The sequence below is a fragment of the Nicotiana tomentosiformis genome, chromosome 1 (assembly GCF_000390325.3).
Source record: "Nicotiana tomentosiformis chromosome 1, ASM39032v3, whole genome shotgun sequence".
Taxonomy (NCBI): domain Eukaryota; kingdom Viridiplantae; phylum Streptophyta; class Magnoliopsida; order Solanales; family Solanaceae; genus Nicotiana; species Nicotiana tomentosiformis.
Window position 1 is genome coordinate 55,237,859 of NC_090812.1, and position 19,675 is coordinate 55,257,533.

At 36.8% G+C, this 19,675-nt stretch overlaps 3 protein-coding genes across 3 annotated transcripts; 1 reads left to right on the top strand and 2 right to left on the bottom strand.

Annotated features, from left to right (window-relative positions):
• Positions 1–484: 484 nt before the first annotated feature.
• On the bottom strand, positions 485–1,030 carry LOC138906555 (uncharacterized). The gene has a single exon (XM_070195614.1). The coding sequence runs from the start codon at positions 1,028–1,030 to the stop codon at positions 485–487; it is 546 nt and encodes a 181-aa protein (XP_070051715.1).
• A 5,998-nt stretch (positions 1,031–7,028) lies between these two features.
• Positions 7,029–9,196, top strand: LOC104119586 (pentatricopeptide repeat-containing protein At2g45350, chloroplastic). The gene has a single exon (XM_009631135.4). It carries the CDS (start codon positions 7,106–7,108, stop codon positions 8,984–8,986), a length of 1,881 nt encoding a protein of 626 aa, XP_009629430.1. The 5' UTR covers positions 7,029–7,105; the 3' UTR covers positions 8,987–9,196.
• Positions 9,197–10,914: 1,718 nt separating this feature from the next.
• LOC104119587 (LRR receptor kinase BAK1) lies at positions 10,915–14,667 on the bottom strand. The gene is made up of 4 exons (XM_009631137.4): positions 14,091–14,667; positions 13,222–13,482; positions 12,184–13,038; positions 10,915–11,669 (listed from the first exon to the last, which is right to left on the bottom strand). The coding sequence occupies exons 1-4, from the start codon at positions 14,542–14,544 to the stop codon at positions 11,185–11,187; spliced, it is 2,055 nt and encodes a 684-aa protein (XP_009629432.1). The 5' UTR covers positions 14,545–14,667; the 3' UTR covers positions 10,915–11,184.
• Between the last annotated feature and the right edge of the window lie 5,008 nt (positions 14,668–19,675).

Sequence of the window (19,675 nt, forward strand, 5' to 3'; positions counted from 1 at the left end):
GATTATACCTAACATATTTGCATAACAGTCATCTGCATTAGGCTTTGACAACAAACTAACCAGTTGTTTGTATTGCTCTTCTATGAAAAATTGGCCAGGTGCTTGGATAGCTGACATTACTCTCTCTTCCTTTGCATTAGTTGCATTTGCATTTGCACTATTAGCATATGCATTTCCTCCACTTGTCTGATTCTTCTTCTTGCTTTTAAAATCAGGTGGATATCCAATTATTTTAAAGCAATTCTCCTTTAGATGTCCTTTATACCCACAGTACTCACAAATTAAGCCAAGTTTTCTAGGTCTGAAGTCCTGACCTTTCCTGCTAGCATTGTAAGCGGATCTCTGTATGTGTATATGTACCTGAAGTCCTTTAACTCTCCTCTTGACTAACAATTGCATAAGCCTCATTAACAGTTACAACTAGTCTCTTTGCTAATACATTGTTGTGTATATTGCTATAACTTTCATTTAATCCAATAAGGAATTACAACAATCTTATGTTTTTCAAGTGATCTACAGACGGCCTAGATTCCTCATAATCACAAGGGGACAAAAGAGCCAATACATCTAGTTCATCCCGCAGATCCTTCATTTTTGAATAATAACTTGTAATTAAATCAGTACCTTGCCTTAGAGTCACAATTGCAGTCCACAAATGATAAATTCTGGTGATATTAGATCTGTCAAATCTCTCTTGGAAATCATTCCAAACTTTCTTCGCATTTGAAACATATACAATACTCGACATTAACTCACTCGATATTGTGCTTCCAATCCACGATAGGACAATAGCATTGCATTTCTCCCATTGCTCTGCTAATTCTCCTCTGTAATTGCTTTTCACACAAGTACCGTCTACAAAACCAAGCTTGCTCTTTCCTCGCAATGCTAATTTCATCGCTCTACTCCATAGGGCATAATTTTCTGGCTCAGTGAGCTTGAGCGGTATCAACACGAGTACTGGAGCGTCTCCAGCTTGTAAAAATAACAGATGATTGTGATCAAGTGAAGAAATTTCATTTCCATCCATGGCTGCTCAAATCGGAGCTTCGTCGGTGCTCTGTAATTCCAATTCCTGGTGGAACTTCGATCAGAGCTATGAATCCTAAGACCGTTGCTCTGATACCATGATAAATTCTTACAGATCTTCAAGGATTAATTGACATGCAAACGAGTAGATTAGCTGAAAGAGAGAGAGAGAGAGAGAGAGAGAGAGAGAGAGAGAGAGAGAGAGAGAGAGAAGAAGAATTGAAGAGAAATAAAGGAATGTACGGACGCGTGTGTGTTTTACTTTTACATGCAAGAATTAATTGCATCTGGATAAGTAGGTTTCCCTTTGAACTTTTCGTAGTGAACTTATATCGGATATACTCGGTCAATCGGTAGATTTGATATCTTTGAACCGTCGAACTTTGTTGTATACCTAGACAACATAAGTTACACAATCAATCCTTAACCATCTATGGTTCTCACAATTGTGTTCGTTTCAGCCATGAACACCGCCTGGTTTCATGAGTGCTTAGAGAATGGGCCTTTACTTTCATTCCTCTTGAAGCGGCTTACACTTCACACTCACATAGGTGATTTCTAAACGTGTAATCCTAATTACACACTATCTGGTCATATCCTGCCAGACTTAGCAAATCATTAAAAAACCTTGAAGCTTTGTTGACTCATCAAAAAGCCTTAATGTTTTACCTCGATTTCTGAACATTGTCTTCATCACTACAATGGGTTAAGTTATTTGACAATGTTGAACCGTCATTCATAACTTTATTTGATCTCTTTGAACCTAGCTCGTGGGATCTCCAGTCTACTAGGTAGAGTTACCGCCATGATGACTTGTCCTAGACCTTAACCCTATTCCCTTTGATGACCTTTCAACTGCCTCTCTAGATAGGCCTTTTGTAAGTGGATCTGACACATTATCTCTTGACTTTACGTAGTCAATTGTGATAACAACACTAGAGAGTAGTTGTCTAACGGTATTGTATCTCCGTCATATATGACGAGATTTTTCGTTATACATAACGCTCCCTGCCCTGCCTATTGCCGCTTGACTATCACAATGTATACAAATAGGTGTTAAAGGTTTGGGCCAAAATAGAATATCTTCCAAGAAATTCCAGAGCCATTCAGCTTCTTCACCGGCCTTATCTAAAGCTATGAATTTAGATTTCATTGTAGAACGGGCGATGCATATTTGTTTGGATGATTTCCAAGACACTGCTCCACCCCCAATTGTGAAAACATATCCACTCGTGGATTTAACTTCAAATGATCTAGTGATCTAATTTGCATCACTATATCCCTCGATCACGGAGGGATATTTGTTATAATGCAAAGCGTAATTTTGGGTATGTTTGAGATACCCCAATACTCGTTTCATTGCCATCCAATGTATGTGATTGGGATTACTTGTAAACCGACTCAGTTTACTAATAGCACATGCTATATCTGATCGCGTACAATTCATGATATACATCAAACTTTCCAATACTCTTGCATAGTCCAGTTGTGAGTCACTTTCACCTTCATTCTTTTGAAGTGCATAACTCACGTCAATTGGAGTCTTGGCAATTTTGAAATCCAAATACTTGAACTTGTCGAGTACCTTTTCAATGTAGTGAGACTGTGATAATGCTAGACCTTGTGGAGTCTTGTGAATTCTGATTCCTAAGATCATATCAGCAACTCCTAAGTCTTTCATATCGAATTTGCTAGCCAACATGCGCTTAGTAGCATTTATATCTGCTATGTTTTTGCTCATTATCAACATGTCATCAACATATAAACAAACAATGACTTCATGACCTGGAGTATTTTTAATGTAAACACATTTGTCGCACTCGTTGATTTTAAACCCACTTGCCAACATTGTTTGGTCAAATTTGGCATGTCATTGTTTGGGTGCTTGTTTAAGTCCATAAAGCGACTTAACAAGTTTGCACACTTTCTTTTCTTTACTAGGAACCACAAAACACTCAGGTTGTTTTATGTAAATCTCTTCCTCGAATTCTCCATTTAAGAAAGCTATTTTAACATCCATTTGATGGATTTCAAGACTATACACGGCCGCTAGTGCCACTAACACCCTAATAGATGTTATCCTCGTTACTGGCGAGTAAGTTTCAAAGTAATCAAGGCCTTCCTTTTGTCTATAACCTTTGACAACAAGTCTTGCCTTATATTTGTCAATAGTGCCATCAGCTTTCACTTTCCGTTTAAAGATCCATTTCGAACCTAAAGGCTTATTTCCCGAAGGAAGATCTACCAATTCCCATGTATGGTTATCCAAAATTGATTGAATCTCACTATTGACTGCCTCTTTCCAAAATGTTGAATCAGAAGATGACATAGCTGCTTTAAAAGTTTGAGGCTCATTTTCAAGCAAGAATGTCACAAAATCTGGTCCAAAGGAAGTAGATGTTCTTTGACGTTTGCTACGCCTTGGATCTTCTATACTTGGAGTATTTTCCTTTGGTCCTTTCCGAGGTCGTTTAGGTCTTTCACTTAACGACTCACATTCAGTTTTATACGGATAGATGCTTTCAAAGAATTCAGCATTATCTGATTCCATTACCGTATTAACTTGAATTTCGGAATTATCGGATTTATGAACCAAAAACCGACATGCTTTATTGTTTGTAGCATATCCAATGAAAACGCAATCAACAGTTTTTGGTCCGATTTTAACCCTTTTAGGTAAAGGAACTTGTACCTTTGCTAGACACCCCCACACTTTGAAATATTTCAAGTTGGGTTTTCTTCCTTTCCATTTTTCATATGGAATAGATTGCGTTTTATTGTGGGGTACTCTGTTAAGTATTCGGTTAGCTGTAAGGATAGCTTCGCCCCACAAACTCTGCGGTAATCCGGAACTTATTAATAAAGAATTTATCATTTCCTTTAATGTCTGATTTTTCCTTTCCGCAATTCCATTGGATTGAGGTGTGTAAGGTGCAATAGTCTGATGGATAATTCCATATTCCAAACATATTTCTGCAAATGGAAATTCATATTCTCTACCCCTATCACTTCTAATCATTTTGATCTTTTTATTCAATTGATTCTCCACTTCATTCTTGTATTGCTTAAATGCTTCAATTGCTTTATCCTTACTATTAAGCAAATAAACATAACAATATCGAGTGCAATCATCAATAAAAGTAATAAAATACTTTTTCCCACCTCGTGATGGTGTCGACTTCATATCACAAATGTCAGTATGAATTAAGTCTAAAGGATTTGAATTCCTTTCAATAGACTTATAAGAATGTTTTACAAACTTAGACTCAACACATATTTGACATTTTAATTTATTACACTCGAATTTAGGCAATACTTCTAAGTTAATTAACTTCTGCAAGGTTTTGTAATTGACATGTCCTAAACGAATATGCCATAAATTATTTGACTCCAATAAATAAGAAGAAGCTGAAATTTTATTCATACTGTCAACAACTATTACATTTAGTTTGAAGAGGCCCTCTGTGAGGTAGCTCTTTCCAACATACATTTCATTCTTGCTTACAACAACTTTATCAGAAATAAATATGCGTTTGAATCCATTCTTAACAAGCAAAGAAGTAGAAACTAAATTCTTCCTAATAGTAGGAACATGAAGAACGTTGTTGAGCGTTAATACCTTGCCGGAAGTCATCTTCAGGAATATCTTCCCATAACCTTCAATCTTGGTTGTTGCAGTATTTCCCATGGAAAGCTCTTCTTCGGGACCAGCAGTAGAGTAGGTCGCAAATACTTCTTTGACAGCATAAACATGTCAAGTGGCTCCAGAGTCAATCCACCACTCCTTCGAATTTCCAACTAAGTTGCATTCCGAAAGCATTGCACACAGATCATCAATGTCATCATTCTTTTCCACTATATTGGCATGTCCCTTCTTCTTATACTTTTTCGGGAGACGACAATCAGGGGCTTTGTGACCGATTTTTCCATAATTGTAGCAGCTGCCCTTGAATTTCTTTTTGTTCTTCTCCTTAGTCTGTCCAGAAGACCTCTTTCTCTTCTTAATTTTGGATCAGTCTCCTCAACGATATTAGCTCCCATGATCTTTGAATTTCCACGAGACTTCTTCTCGGCTGTTTTGTTGTCTTCCTCAATCTTGAGACGAATCAGAAGATCTTCCAACTTCATTTCTTTGCACTTGTGCTTAAGATAGTTCTTGAAATCTAGCAATTTTTCAATCATTGCAGCCACTTAAAATGCTTCATTCACGACCATACCTTCAGCAATAAGGTCATGAAAAATAAGTTGAAGCTCCTGAACTTGGGTTCCAACAGTTTTGCTGTCTATTATTTTATAGTCTAGAAACTTGGCAACCACGAACTTCTTCAAGCATGCATCTTCAGTCTTGTACTTTTTCTCAAGTGCGTCCCATAATTCTTTCGAAGTATTCATCACATTGTACACATTGTACAAGTCATCCTCTAAAGCGCTTAAGATATAGCCTTTGCAAAGAAAATCTGCATGCTTTCACGCCTCAACAATCATGAATTTTTCGTTGTCTGGCATGTCCACAGCAGGCACTGAAGGTTCTTCACTAGTGAATTTCTGCATACCAAGTGTGGTAAGCCAGAAGAACACCCTTTGCTGCCATCCTTTAAAGTTGGCTCCGAAAAATTTCCCCGATTTCTCTGCCGGTGGAACAGCAGTCCGGCTTGACGAGGCTATCGTCGTTGCCGCAACAGTCGCAGAAGAATTCCCGTTATCAATTGCCATTTTCTCGTTGTAAACAACAGAAGAATTCAATTAATGGAAAAATCAGAACAGTAAACAATACTGTTATTAACAAAAAAACAGTATGTATAAGAAATAAAACCGAAGTTTTTTATATACTGTTTCACAGAAAACGATGAAGTTTTTATGTTCTTCAAATCGTTTTCTGAATTTCAATACTCTGATGAAGTTTTTATATCTTCAAATCAGAATAGTAAAATTCAGAAGGAGTAGAAAACCACACAGGTTTTAATCTCCACAAACAAAAATACAGAATAAAATAATTTCCTTAAGATTGTTATTGTTCTGTATTGCTGTAATAAATAATTAAACTTTCCGATTGAATTTTTCGTTAATTATTTAATTAAATAATTGAAAGGAATTTTGTCCAAAAAAATTAATCAATCAATCTTTGATCAAAGCCGAAGCAGAGCGAGCAACGACGACAACGCGAGGCTTGCCTTCTTCTTAACTCTTTAAGAGTTAGAAGAAGAGCAATTATATATATACCCATCAAAAGCCTTTTCTTCCTCCAATATGGGACAATGTCCCTTTGCCAAGGAGGGAAACTCAAATATTTTATTTTCCCTCCATTTCTCATTCACCCTCTTTAAGCTACACAAGCTTAAAACCCAACACACACTTCTAAACTTCTACACATACACATACTCCTCTACATATATCACATATATCAATATAAAAGTATAGGTTTCTAGTTTAATTTTTCATGTCGTCTATCTTTCCACGCATCAAGCGCGAAGCAATCTGTATCAAGAACGAGAGGTACCAATTAGTTCTTGTGGTGAAAACATGGGATATTAGCTATCTCACGATGGATGTTCTAGAGATTGAATTGCATGTATTCATGGATTGAACGAGATTCAATTGTTGCAGAATTAGTTGAATTTGCTAGCTGTATAAAAAGAATACCCTTGAAATCAAAAGAGAGTGTTGTTTAAGAAGAGATACAATAATAATTTACCAGTTCCCGCGAGCTTAGGGATCAATTACGGCCCCGTAACCAGTCGATTAGCTCATTTTGAGGTTAACTTGAGATAAACTCTAGTGATTCTAGTCTAGTGAAAGAAATTCCTACCTTATAGATGTTTAAAAAGGAAAATGGTGCTGATTGTATGTATTAAGCCGCAAAACTATCAAGTAAATACCAACATTTATGTCATTTCAACCAAAAAGCCATAGACCAGATATTTTTATGGGCCAGCATTCGTTATAGCCCAATTACCAAGAAAATATCCACAAACAATCCTCTTTAAGTCTTAACCGTTATATTGGCCGTTAAAGGAAATTAACTAACACTTCACTCTGTACATAGCTCAAGAACAAACAATTTAAAGCACCAAAACTGATGCTTCTTCTTGTAGCAAATTCAAACCAAGCATGGAACTTAACACATCCAACACTTACTTTCTCCCAGAAATGTAAAACGCAGATGGACATTGATCAAGTTCATGCCCGATTGATAACCACAGGACTTGTAAAAAATCCATTTTTGACCACAAAACTTATCTTGAAATTCTCTTCTTCACCTCACACGCCCATCGTTGAATTTGCTCGTTTTCTCTTCTTTTCTGATAATTTCTTTTGTTCAACGCGAAACCAAGTAGACCCATTTCTTTGGAATGTGATAATGAAGTCTTTTTCACATGGAAAGGACCCATATAAGGCTTTTGAAGTGTTTTGTTTGATGCTTGAAAATGGGGTTTTTGTGGATGAGTACTCGTTATCTATAGTGTTGAAAGCTTGTTCTAGAATGGGTTTTGTTAAGTGTGGAATGCAGGTTCATGGACTATTGAGGAAATTAGGATTTGGGTCTGATGTGTTTTTGCAGAATTGTTTGATTTCTATGTATGTAAGGTGTGGGTGTGTTGAGTATGGTCACCTGGTTTTTGATAGAATGTTTATCAGAGACTCTGTTTCGTATAATACAATGATTGATGGGTATGTGAAATGTGGAATGCTTGATGTTGCTTGTTGTTTGTTTGATTTTATGCCAGTGGAGATGAGGAATTTTGTCTCTTGGAATGCTATGCTCACTGGGTATGTCAAATTGGACAAAGGGTTTGACGTTGCTTGGGAGCTGTTTGATAAAATGCCCCAAAGGGATTTGGTTTCTTGGAATTTGATGCTTTGTTGTTGTGTGAAAAGTGGAAATGTTGAAAAGGCTACTTCTTTGTTTAAGGTGATGCCGAAGAAGGATGTTGTCAGCTGGGCTATAATGGTAGATGGGTATGCAAAAACTGGTAATATTGATGTTGCGAGACGTTTTTTTGATGACATGCCTGAAAGGGATGTGATTTCTTGCAATGCTATTATGGCTGGGTATGTCAAGAACGGCTACTGCCTTGAAGCGTTGAAAGTTTTTCATGATATGTTAAGAGAGAGTAGTTTGGCTCCTGATAGTACCACTGTGTTGATTGCACTTTCTGCAGTTGCAGAGTTAGGGTACATCGATGAAGGGATTGCACTGCATTGTTATATAGAGGAGAATGGGTTTCTTGTGGCTGGAAGGCTTGGTGTTGCTTTGATAGACATGTATGCAAAATGTGGCAGTGTAGATAGTGCAATAGGCGTGTTCGATGACATCCAAGAAAGAACTGTTGATCACTGGAATGCTATGATTGGTGGATTGGCCATTCATGGCTTCGGGGACCTAGCTTTCCAATTGTTCATGGAGATGGAGAGACTTTCATTAGAGATAGATGATATCACATTTATTGCAGTTTTGAATGCTTGTGGCCATTCTGGACTGGTAAAGGAAGGCATGATCTGTTTTGAAATCATGAGAAGGGCACATCATATGGAACCTAAGCTCCAGCATTATGGATGCATGGTTGACATCCTTAGCCGAGCAGGGCAGGTGGAGGAGGCCATAAAGTTTGTCAATGAAATGCCAATCTATCCTAATGATGTAGTTTGGCGAACGCTGCTAAGTTCATGTAGGACTCAAGAAGACATCCACATTGGAGGCGCAATGGATAAGCATTTAGTTGGACTAAATTCTCATAATTCAAGTTCCTACGTGCTTTTGTCTAACATATATGCTCAATTTGGTAAATGGGACTATGTTAGAAGGGTTCGGACAATAATGAAAGAAAGGGACCTGAAGAAAATTGTTGGCAGCAGTAGGATTGAGCTCCAGGGAATTATCCATGAGTTCTCTGTTGGAGACAAATCCCATGATCAGGTTGAAGAGATCTACTCCACATTACAGATGGTCTGCATGTAGCTCCGAGGTCTCTCCTTTCTGTTCGATGAATTAACTACCTCCATTTAGGAAGCCAAATTTAACTAGTCATTTGCATCTTCTTGGTCCAGACAGGGAAATTATTTTAAGCTTTTTCTCTGTGATTACCAAAGTACCGGGAAAAACAATCCTGCAACTTGTAAATTTAAGTCAATGTATTTAATATGAGAAGTTCTAAACTGCAGTTAAACACTCTTTTGCCTCCTTTACAATTCCTTGAATCCCATATCTTGAGTCCCCTAGCTACTTCAAAGTCCAAGGATGTGTGGATGCTAAAATCCACCAGTTAATGGAATAGGCATTGACAGCATTAAAGATAAGATTGAAACATAATAAACAAAATGTAAATGCAAGGATTGACAAGTAAAAAGTAAAGGAAAGTAATTAAAGTTCTTATTTGTTTGGTGCATCACAGAGCTAGATTGTTATAGTTTGTGTTCAGCCAATGCAAGGTAAGAGCTTAAAAATGGGTTAGGCTTGTGTGTCATCTTGCAATGGAGCGTTGCACGGGCTAGGCTTCGGCTTTTTTGGGCTGGACCTGGTGTTGGGTCGGTTAGGCTTGGTCCAGGTTATGCTTCGGCCGCCACAGTATGACAGAGTGAAAATGAAGGATCTAAAATGATCTGATATTATTTGTGAATCGCCGAGTTGGAAACTTACCAAGGTTTAGTATTTCATGTCCTCTTCAAAAATTAGGCCATCAACAGCACAAGTTGGGACTTGTTTGACAAGGATCAGTACTGTTTTTCAGTTAAGTTGGTTTGTCAAAATGACCCCGGGGTAGAACATGTGTAACCAATTGCCTCCCCACTCCATGCTTTCAGTTAGAGTAGGAAACTAAAGTTAGCCTACTACAGAAAGTCATACTATTTCTATAACTCTGAATTGCCTTGGACCCTTAGCCACCTTAGGTTCCTCCTCCCAAGAATTATTTTAGCACATTGTGATAAAATCATACTACTACAATTTCAGCAATAAAAAATGCATGAATTAATTAAAGGAGCTAGATGTTGTAGATGAATAGGGACCCCCTACAGTGTGACTAGAGTGGAGGCAGGAGAAGGATGACAACTTTGCCCAAGGACAAAAAATATTCACAGGCAACACAGAGTAGAAAGTGGCCGAAGCCATAAAGTAGCTTCTCTGGTCACGAGAACCTAGTTGTCTTCAAAAACTGAACCACACAAAATAATTTTTACACCAGATCATCTAATTAATTCACATAGTGGTGTAAACAAAATTTTACATTGTCAGCTTATATATAAGTTAAATCCAAACTGAACATGTATTATTTCCACATTCTTTTTTTTAAAGAATGAAAACCACATGATCAGCATGTATTCTTGGAAGATGAAGTAAAATAATAAGTCTGGACGTAAATAATAGTCAAGTTTTTCTGCAATGCTTTTCAAGGGATGGGAGGGGGCATTATGTCCTGGTTGGTTCCAGCCAAAATTTTATATTTATTTACTTGTTTGGAATTTCTGGTGGTGGAATCAAACGTCAGAAGATCACATGTTGGGATTGGAAGAATTTGGATCTTAGCTGTGGGATACATCATATTCTGGAGAGTAAGTTGGACCATTCAGTTTTATCAATTTGTAGTGCTCATTGACAAACGTCCAAAATATATATAGCCTAGGATACTCCATTTCATTATATTCTCTCTGTTTTCTTTTATTCCCTTTTTCCTCTTTTTTCCTTTTTAAGATTACTGCAGAAGTAGAGTTACTGTTTTCTTGAAGTACATTTCATATATTCATGATCTCTTATTATATTTCTTAAAGGCAAGACAGGATAAACAACCTGTCTGCGCCCTCAATAAGAACTCTAATTCTATCATTAGTAAATAGAGAAATGATCTATGGTTAAAAGACTATTCTACAAAATATGATACTATGGAAAAGTGCTACTATAACATAGAGGTCATTTCTGATTGCCAGAAGTTAATGATAAATAGAGATTGCAGTTCAGATACACTAAGTTTGCAAGTAGAGAAAACTTGCTTGGAATCATGGTTATGTTACAAAATACAAGAGAACTGATCTCCTGCGGCTATCCCTATCCAGTTGCATTAGTACTAACCTATGCGGAACAGGCAATCAACACTCATGTGCATCAATAACAGTTAGTATCAGGCTCCTTAGGGTCATTTGACAATTTGGGCATTGCTCTAGCATTCACGACTTGCTGGAGATTAGATCATTCAGTTCTTGCATGACGACTTCAATGTTTGGCCTCTGATTTGGTGACTCGTGAGTGCAAAGTAAAGCAACCTTTGCCATCTGGACTGCCTCAGCTTCTTCAAAGTTGCCCCCAAGTTTCGGATCAATGAAGTCTTCGTATCTGCACAACTCTGCCCCTTGATGGTTCGAGTGAGTGATTCTGCGCTTTCCAGAGAGAATCTGAAAAATAATCACACCAAATGCGTAGAGATCACTCTTTTCAGTGAATCTGCCAGTGGTTGTATACTCGGGAGCTAGGTAGCCCATTGCAGCACTTTCCTTGAGTGTTGAGAACACAATGTCATCTGCTAGTAGTTTGGGCAGACCAGAATCTGAGAGCAATGGGTTGTAGCGCTGGTCAATGAGTACTTTTTCAGCTGATATATTTCTATGGACTAGAGCAGGTTTGCTTCCCTTGTTTCCATGCAAATACTGGATACCTGTTAAACAACAGAAATCAGGTTTTGGTATACAAATACCAGGGGCAAGAAATAGTATTAACCACGAGATGTATAGCCGAAAAGAGTACGCTACCAAAACCTATAGAAAGACTTTAGGAGGGAACACAGAGCTTACGCAACATGCTTGGTAGGGTATTATCTGCAAACAAATCACCAATAGGATTTCCTTTGCTGTCCAGGATAATAATGTACCCACTAATATTGTAACAGTCCAGTCAATGACTGAAGGAAAATTTCTTTCAGGATTAAAGCTCACAATATATTACAGGAGTAATTAGCAGTTCTACTGACGCTTGATCATTTCTAACTTCAGTGGATCTTGAATGTTGGCACATACAAAGAAAAAAGTTTCTATTCTTTCTATCACTTCAGATGTAAACCATCTATTATCAGCGCATGAAGTTTCTCGTGTAGCTAAGATCTGATGGAGCATATATTTGGTTGTCAAAGATCTACAACAAAAACATGAGACAATAATCAAACAGTAGCTCACCTCTAGCAACGCCTTTGATTATGTGAAGTTTGGTAGACCAATCGAGGACCTTTCCTTTTCCATCCTTCACGTCAAGGTACTGCAACAAATTTCCATTGGGGACAAAGTCGTAGATCAGAAAGCACTCTCCCCTACCTTTTGAACAGCAAAAGCCTCTCAACCTCGGAAGATTTTCATGTTTCAGTGAAGTTAAGAGCTTTAGTCCCTTGAGGAATTCAGTTTCATCAGACTTGCAGCTGGTCTTCGAAATGCACTTAATAGCAACAGAAGACCCATCCCTCAGTGTCCCTTTATAAACGGCTGTGAAATTACTCTTCCCTAACAAATTTGCCTCTGAAAAATACTGTGTAGCAGACTCAACTTCATCCAAATTGAACATAAAGCTCTCAAATACTTCCTGAGAGAAAGCAGTTCCATCTCGACCTTTGCCCAAAGGATCCCATCCATTGGAATACTCCAGGCTGATGAGGGGCGATGCACTTCTTCTAGAGACCTCCTTCACCTCATCAGTACTCAGTCGCCTATCAGCGGAATCAAGAGTACCTCCAATTTTCTGTTTCCTACGGCGGTACCATGAAAATGTGAATAGCCCAGTTACTGCTACTGCAACAAAAAGTGCAATAACACCAACAACCACAGCAGTTTGTGATTTTCTGGATTGACTCATTTGTTTTGCTTGCACGTTTGCAGACTCTGGGATGTCTTTTGTTGGGAGACGATTTGAACCAGGTTGAAATGGTTGTGGTCTGTTTTGGTTTAGACCAGAAACAGTGCAAAGTTTCAATGAAGAAAATTCAATTCCACATAAATCCGGGTTGTTTGCGTACTGAAATCCTTTATTCAGTCTTTTTAAGGCTTCATTTCATTCATTACCCAAAACAAAAAGAACAAAAGAGAGTTAGCTGCACTATTCTGTCTAATAATAAACATAGGGATGCATATTTGGGGGAAATAAAAAACTAAAATTGCTACATTTCTTAAGCATCTGAAGAAGTGAAATAGGATTACGGTGCAATCAAGCAAATCAAGTTGAATTACCTAGAGGGACATTGCCAGAGAGGGTATTATTTCTGATATCAAGAACTTCTAGCTTTGGAGCATTAGCCAGTTTTACTGGAATCGACCCGAAGAAATTATTGAAGCTCAAGTCAAGTCTGGTTAACATCTCCAAGTCTCCCAAGCTTGCAGGAATTGCTCCAGTTAACTGATTGACTTGCAAAGCAAGAACACTGAGCTTCTTCAGAGCCCCAATTTGATTGGGTATGCTTCCAGTCAACTGGTTATAGCATAATTGCAACACTGTACAATTAAAAAAATGAAGTGGAGCCTCAATTATTTTGTTCTAGATTTCATTCCACAAATATAGCAGAAAAAAGACTAAGACACCTAAAAGTGACTAGAAATTAGCAAGTTTGGCAGCATGCTTTGAACTTTATTGAAACATTAGTCCATATTGAAGCTCAAAGCAATAGGAAAAGGGATTAATAACAGAGAAAATCTAAACAAATCAAAGATAGAGGCTTTTTCAAGTGTTTCATACTCTAATCACCCTAACTGAAAGCTACATAGGAACAAAAATCACCTCATCAAAGATACAAACCTCTTTCATACAACCTTATAATGACTAAGGAGTACTAAAAATTGAAGCTTTTTCAAGAAAAAACACAAGCATTGTGAAATAGCTGAATAACTAACAGCAAATCATTAGCCTCCAAGCAGCATTATCACTTCTTGAGCAAGCTACCCGTTTCTTTAAGAGAGTTATAGATCTATTTTGCAAGGATCAAATATTCATTCAAAATAAGTCAATATTAGGCATCAAGACTAAGGCTTTCTACCATAACTGGTCCAAAAAAACAGCAAAGACATCAACTTTTTTCAGCAACAAAAGAAAAAATTAACCTAACCTTGAAGATTGGACATATTTCCAACCTCAGTAGGAATAACACTAGAGAGATTATTCACATTGAGATACAAATCTGAAAGCTGAGTTAAGTTAGCAATTTCTTTAGGTACAACCCCATGTAGCTTGTTGAAGTGCAAGTACAACCCAGACAAGCTCTGAAGCTGACCAATCTCAGGTGGTATTTTCCCACTAAGATCTTTGCCTTGCAAAGAAATGTTAACAACTTGACCGAGCTCATTACAAGCTATACCTTCAAAAGAACCATTGCATGGGTCAGTAGCATTAGCTGACCATGATGAAAGAATAAGGTTTTTTGGGTCCAAAGAAGATTTAATACTCATTAGCAAAGACAAAGGAGTTTTAGTAACAATGGGTTCAGAAAAAACTCTTTGTTGTGGGTATGCTAGGATTAAGATGAAGAAGAAAATGGGGGAGAGAAAAGAGAGAGAACCCATGTTTAGTTTTGCAAGAAAATGATGAAGAGAGTTTTGTGGGGATGTTGTTTTGGTGACAAAAATCAAGAAAGTAGTGTTGGCTTTTGTGAAGAAGAAATAGCAGTGTGTGACTGATGACTACTGGTGTATGGATGATATAATAATAATAAGCAGAAAGAAGAAAAACTCCAAGAATCCAATTTGAATCTTGGTAACTGGAGTAACCAGTAACCGGTAACTAGCCAGCATGGGAATTGGGAAGACCATAATTTTGAATAATCTATGAATTAGAAATTACAAAAGAAGTATCCTATAAGTTATTTAAAAGAATTATAACTAAAATATAAATATATGGAGTATAGTATATGGTTAAAAATTAATCTTTTGATGTTTCAAATAATAAACGTAGTCACATACAAGATAAAAAAACAGGAGTATACTATTTTTTCCTTTTGAGGGTTGAACAAAAGGTTTTGATTTTCTATTTGAGGGATGAACAAAAGGTTTTGAGGGACTAAGGATTTGGGAGGTATTCATTTTTGTGAATTCTTTTTAAGTAAAATGACAGTCAAAATAATAGAGGACTACTGTAATCTGTCTAGCAGTAGTACGTTTTGTCATAAATGTAGAAAACATGCTGGTTGGTTTTGAATTTTGAATTTTTGTTTTTATCAGTTGCTCAAGGCATTAATTCCTGTGTCATTTTATAACATTGGTGCAGTAATTTTTCCAAATCAAGAAATGCTGATGTCAGTAATTTATGTTTTTAAAATAATCATTTTGTATTCCATTTTCGCACTATCATTATTTAGCTACCATTTCCTAACTATCTTTTAATGTTGTTACTAATAAAAAGGTGTGCTTTTATTAATCTTATAAAAGCTATAATAGTTAGTAATTGAGTTTAATGTAGCGTTTTTTCTTTAAAGGATGTGAATAGGGAACGGAAAAGGCACTTTTTGGATTGCATCTCTACACATCACCCTTCCTTTGTCTATAAATTTAGAGGTTTGGCCTCATTTTTTAGATATGAAAAATCTTAAAATTTCTCCCCTCTTTTCTATATTGTTGCATTATTTTCAAATAAACATAAGTGTCAAGTGATTTGTTCCGTTTGTTGAGTGCGCTGAAATTCTGTAATTTTGATTGCCAGTATTACAAAATAGTTATTCCTTTTTATTCTGGGAGAAAAACTCAACAAAATGATATTTCGCAATTTAACACTTCGCCTCAATATGCTTTACGGCCTTTATAACTCAATATCAATTTCAACGACATGAACTGAAAAGTAATTCATCAAGGAACAATGCCTTCTTTAATCTAAATTTTTGGCAAATAGATTAATGCCTCCTTTTAGAATTATTTAATAAATTATTTGCATATGAAAAATCCATAATGAAATTATTTTCACGAAATGGCAACTCAACAAACACAAAATTCACATAAAAGACAAGTGGCAATCACACTAAATTATCATATAAAAATAACCTCAGCAAACAAGGAAAGAAGCATGACAAATAAGGGATTTAATAAGTTCCAACAATTTTTCAATTTAATACATAATGGTGTCTACGAATTTTAACCGATACAATTTGCACATATAAACCAAGTACGTACTCGTCACTTCGCGTACGTGGTTTTCAATCACACAATTTCCACATAAGACTCAATACCTAAGGGAAAATTCTCCCACACACGGTTATACAAGATACTTACCTTTACTGAGTTAGGCCGATATTCCAAAATAGATTTTTTGGTTGAATTGACCTCCGGACAGTTCAAATCTATCCAAATTAATTGTATAACTTCATTAAAAATTATCGAAAATAATTCCGGATAATATAACGTCGGCTTAAAATTTCACATTCAAAAAGTCAACCAAAAGTCAATATGGGACCCGCCTCTCGGAATCTGACATAATTTTCATGAAATCTGAACACTCATTCTGATACGAGTTCGACCATACTAATTTTATCAAATTCTGATAACAACTCGACCTCCAAATCTTAAATTTTTATTTTTGAAAGATTTTGCAAAAATCTCATTTTCCTCCAATTGATTCACTAATAAAAGATTAAAATAATCATAGAATCATGAAATATAATGAAAACCGAGTAGGAAACACTTACCCCAATCCATTTGGTGACAATCGTCTCAAAAATCGTCCAAATCCGAGTTCCCTAGCTCCAAAAAAGTTGAAATGAGCTAAAAAAACGAAACTGCTCAATAAAAACCCATTTTCCGTCGCTAAAAGTCAATTTTTCGTCATTAAAAGTTTATTTTCCGTCACTAAAAGTCCACACCAAAACTTGCTTGCACCAGCAGTATATTTTTTCACTAAAAAGGCTCTAACTCCATTGTACGAACTCGAAATTCGACGATTCTTGTTCCTATGAGTCACAAATAATAATACGAACCTAGTCAATCAACGAAACTCGATTCAGGGCTCATTTGCTCAATGTGATTCCAATTTCGCTCGCTAAACATCTAACTCATGTTTCACGCTAAAAAACAAATCTCGACTTGATGAAATTAGACCAAACATTCCAAATCAATCCTATAATTCATTATCAAACTCCCGGAAGTCTCGAAATCGAATTTCGATCTCTATAACTAAAAATAGACATTTAGATCATTACATATTTATGCTCAAAACACCAAACTCTTTCAAAACTCATCCGAGCCCCATGGGACCCAACCAAGTATACTAACAAGCCCTATAACATGACACGAACTTAGTCGATACCTCAAATTACATTAAACAACACTAAAACACGAATCGCACCCCAATTCAAGCTTAATGAAAACTAACGAATTCCAAATTCTACATTCGATGACGAAACCTATCAAATCAATTCGGAATCACCCCAAAATTTGCATACGAATACTAAATGACATAATGGAGCTGTTCCAAATTTCGAAATCGAATTTTGACCCCGATATCAATAAAGTCAACTCCCATGCAAACTTTCTAAAAATCTTTCATTTTTCAACTTTCGCCAAAATGCGTCAAATATTCCTACGGACTTCTAAATCCAAATCTGCACATATGCCTAAGTCCGAAATCATTATATGAAGCTATTGGCATCATCAGAATCTCATTCCCGAGTCGTTTGCTCAAAAGTCAAAGTCCAGTCAACTCTTTTCATTTAAGTTTTAAAAATAAGGATTGTTCTTCCAAATTAATTTCGAACCTTCCAAAACCAAACTCGACCGCACACGCAAGTCATAATGCATATTACGAAATTGCTCTGGACCTTATGTCGCTGAACAAAATATTAATTCGTAAAGCGACAAGTCGGGCCGTTACATTCTCCCCTCTTAAACAAACGTTCATCCTCGAACGTGCCAAGAATCATTCCGAGGACATTAAATTGCTGAGTGTATTATTACACATACACTCGCGGGTGATTCTACGTCACCATAAATTTAACATGGATTCGACAACGCCATCTCAATTGAAGATTATTTCTTTCATCTATACTTATAAACTTTAAAACTAAATTTCTTACACTCCAAACATTTAAAAAGGTCTTATTTTCATATCAACACATGGTATTAGTCTCAACCGGATGTAGCAACATGTGCCTACGCACTCATCATAGTTATGCCCATAACCACATCTCCGGTCATAATAGATGTTCATAATTAATTTCAGCATCGTCAATTAACCTCATATTAACCAAAACCTCGTTTCAAATTTCACAACACTGACTGCAAAACGTGAGGCATGAAGACCTCATAATTATTTACCCAACTTAACGAGTCACATTTAACGCCACCTGGGCACTCACCTCGTAGGCTAAAACTCAATATTCACAACACGAATATGGCTAAATATGCATAATAACACATAAAATAATTATCAAATAAGCCTAACAGGCATGACTCCCTATTAATACTATAGTACAAATTTAAATTTCACAAAGGGAGAATTTAAACACATAAAATTTTTACCACAAAGACCTCGTCCTTAGGTAACTCTCACCACGGCTTGTAGCCCAGTTTAAATATTTCATATCATATAAAATTATGAGGATCTCGTCCTCAACTCTACATCACATGTATTGTGCCAATTTAAATTTTCTATTCCCTTTCTTCTTCTTTTTTTCAATAAATTCTGTGAAATAATTTTACAATACAAAATGACCCCACATACCGGTAGGGCATATAATTCACAAATTTTAATCAAACTATCCCAAATTTATATCAAAATCCACTGTAATGAGTAACAGAAAGTCACTTTTGGACTCTCAACCCTCAATAGTGTACAAAACAAAATGCTAGACACGGGCTAACACCATCAAATCTCTCAACGGGGATAAACACGTGAATGGTGTACAAAATCACTAACTCACCATACATGGAGTATGATAGGAAGTCTCACTTCGATAATTAGAATTGAATCGAACTACGAATAATGCTCCTCTATTATGACTTAAATCATACCTGTAACAACACCATTTGGTGTAGCGGCCTCAGCCATACCATATCAATTATATCAACGGGTCGGGCCTCCCCCTCTAGGGCGCCCCTTTACCCGCCTGTCCTCCACCCTTAACTGACTGTGCATGTGGGGTAGTAACTAGAATAGAGTATGTAGCATGAGTATTCTGATAAAATTTGCATCTCTCAAGTCTGGGACAATCTCTCATGATGTGCCTAGAATCACCACGCTGATAATAACCCCTCTGCAAGTTCGCCTGCTCATACTGGAATAACCATTATAGGAACCTCGTGTCGGTGGTGCATTAAAAGAACTTACTGGAGCACTCAGAGTATTCTAAAATTGTTTCCATGCCCCCGCTGATGCTAAAATATAGAATTATTAAGGACGCGGGAATACCGCAAGTCCCAGCATCATCCCATACAAATCTCAGCTCTTAATCATATACAAATTTCGGAGAACCTTTCAATACCACATAAATATATCTCAGGCCAAAAATGATATAGCACATGAACCCGCAATCTAATCGTTGATAGTGGACTCCCCTCACTTGGCGCAAAGCCATAGGGAACATTCCGATGATCCACAATACTAACCTTCATCGCTCGTACGACACCGGTCATAAGACACCTCAAGCCATTTATTTTTCATTTATTTGGCGCATGTCATCGTCTGACTAGGGGTGTACAAACCAAACCAGAAATC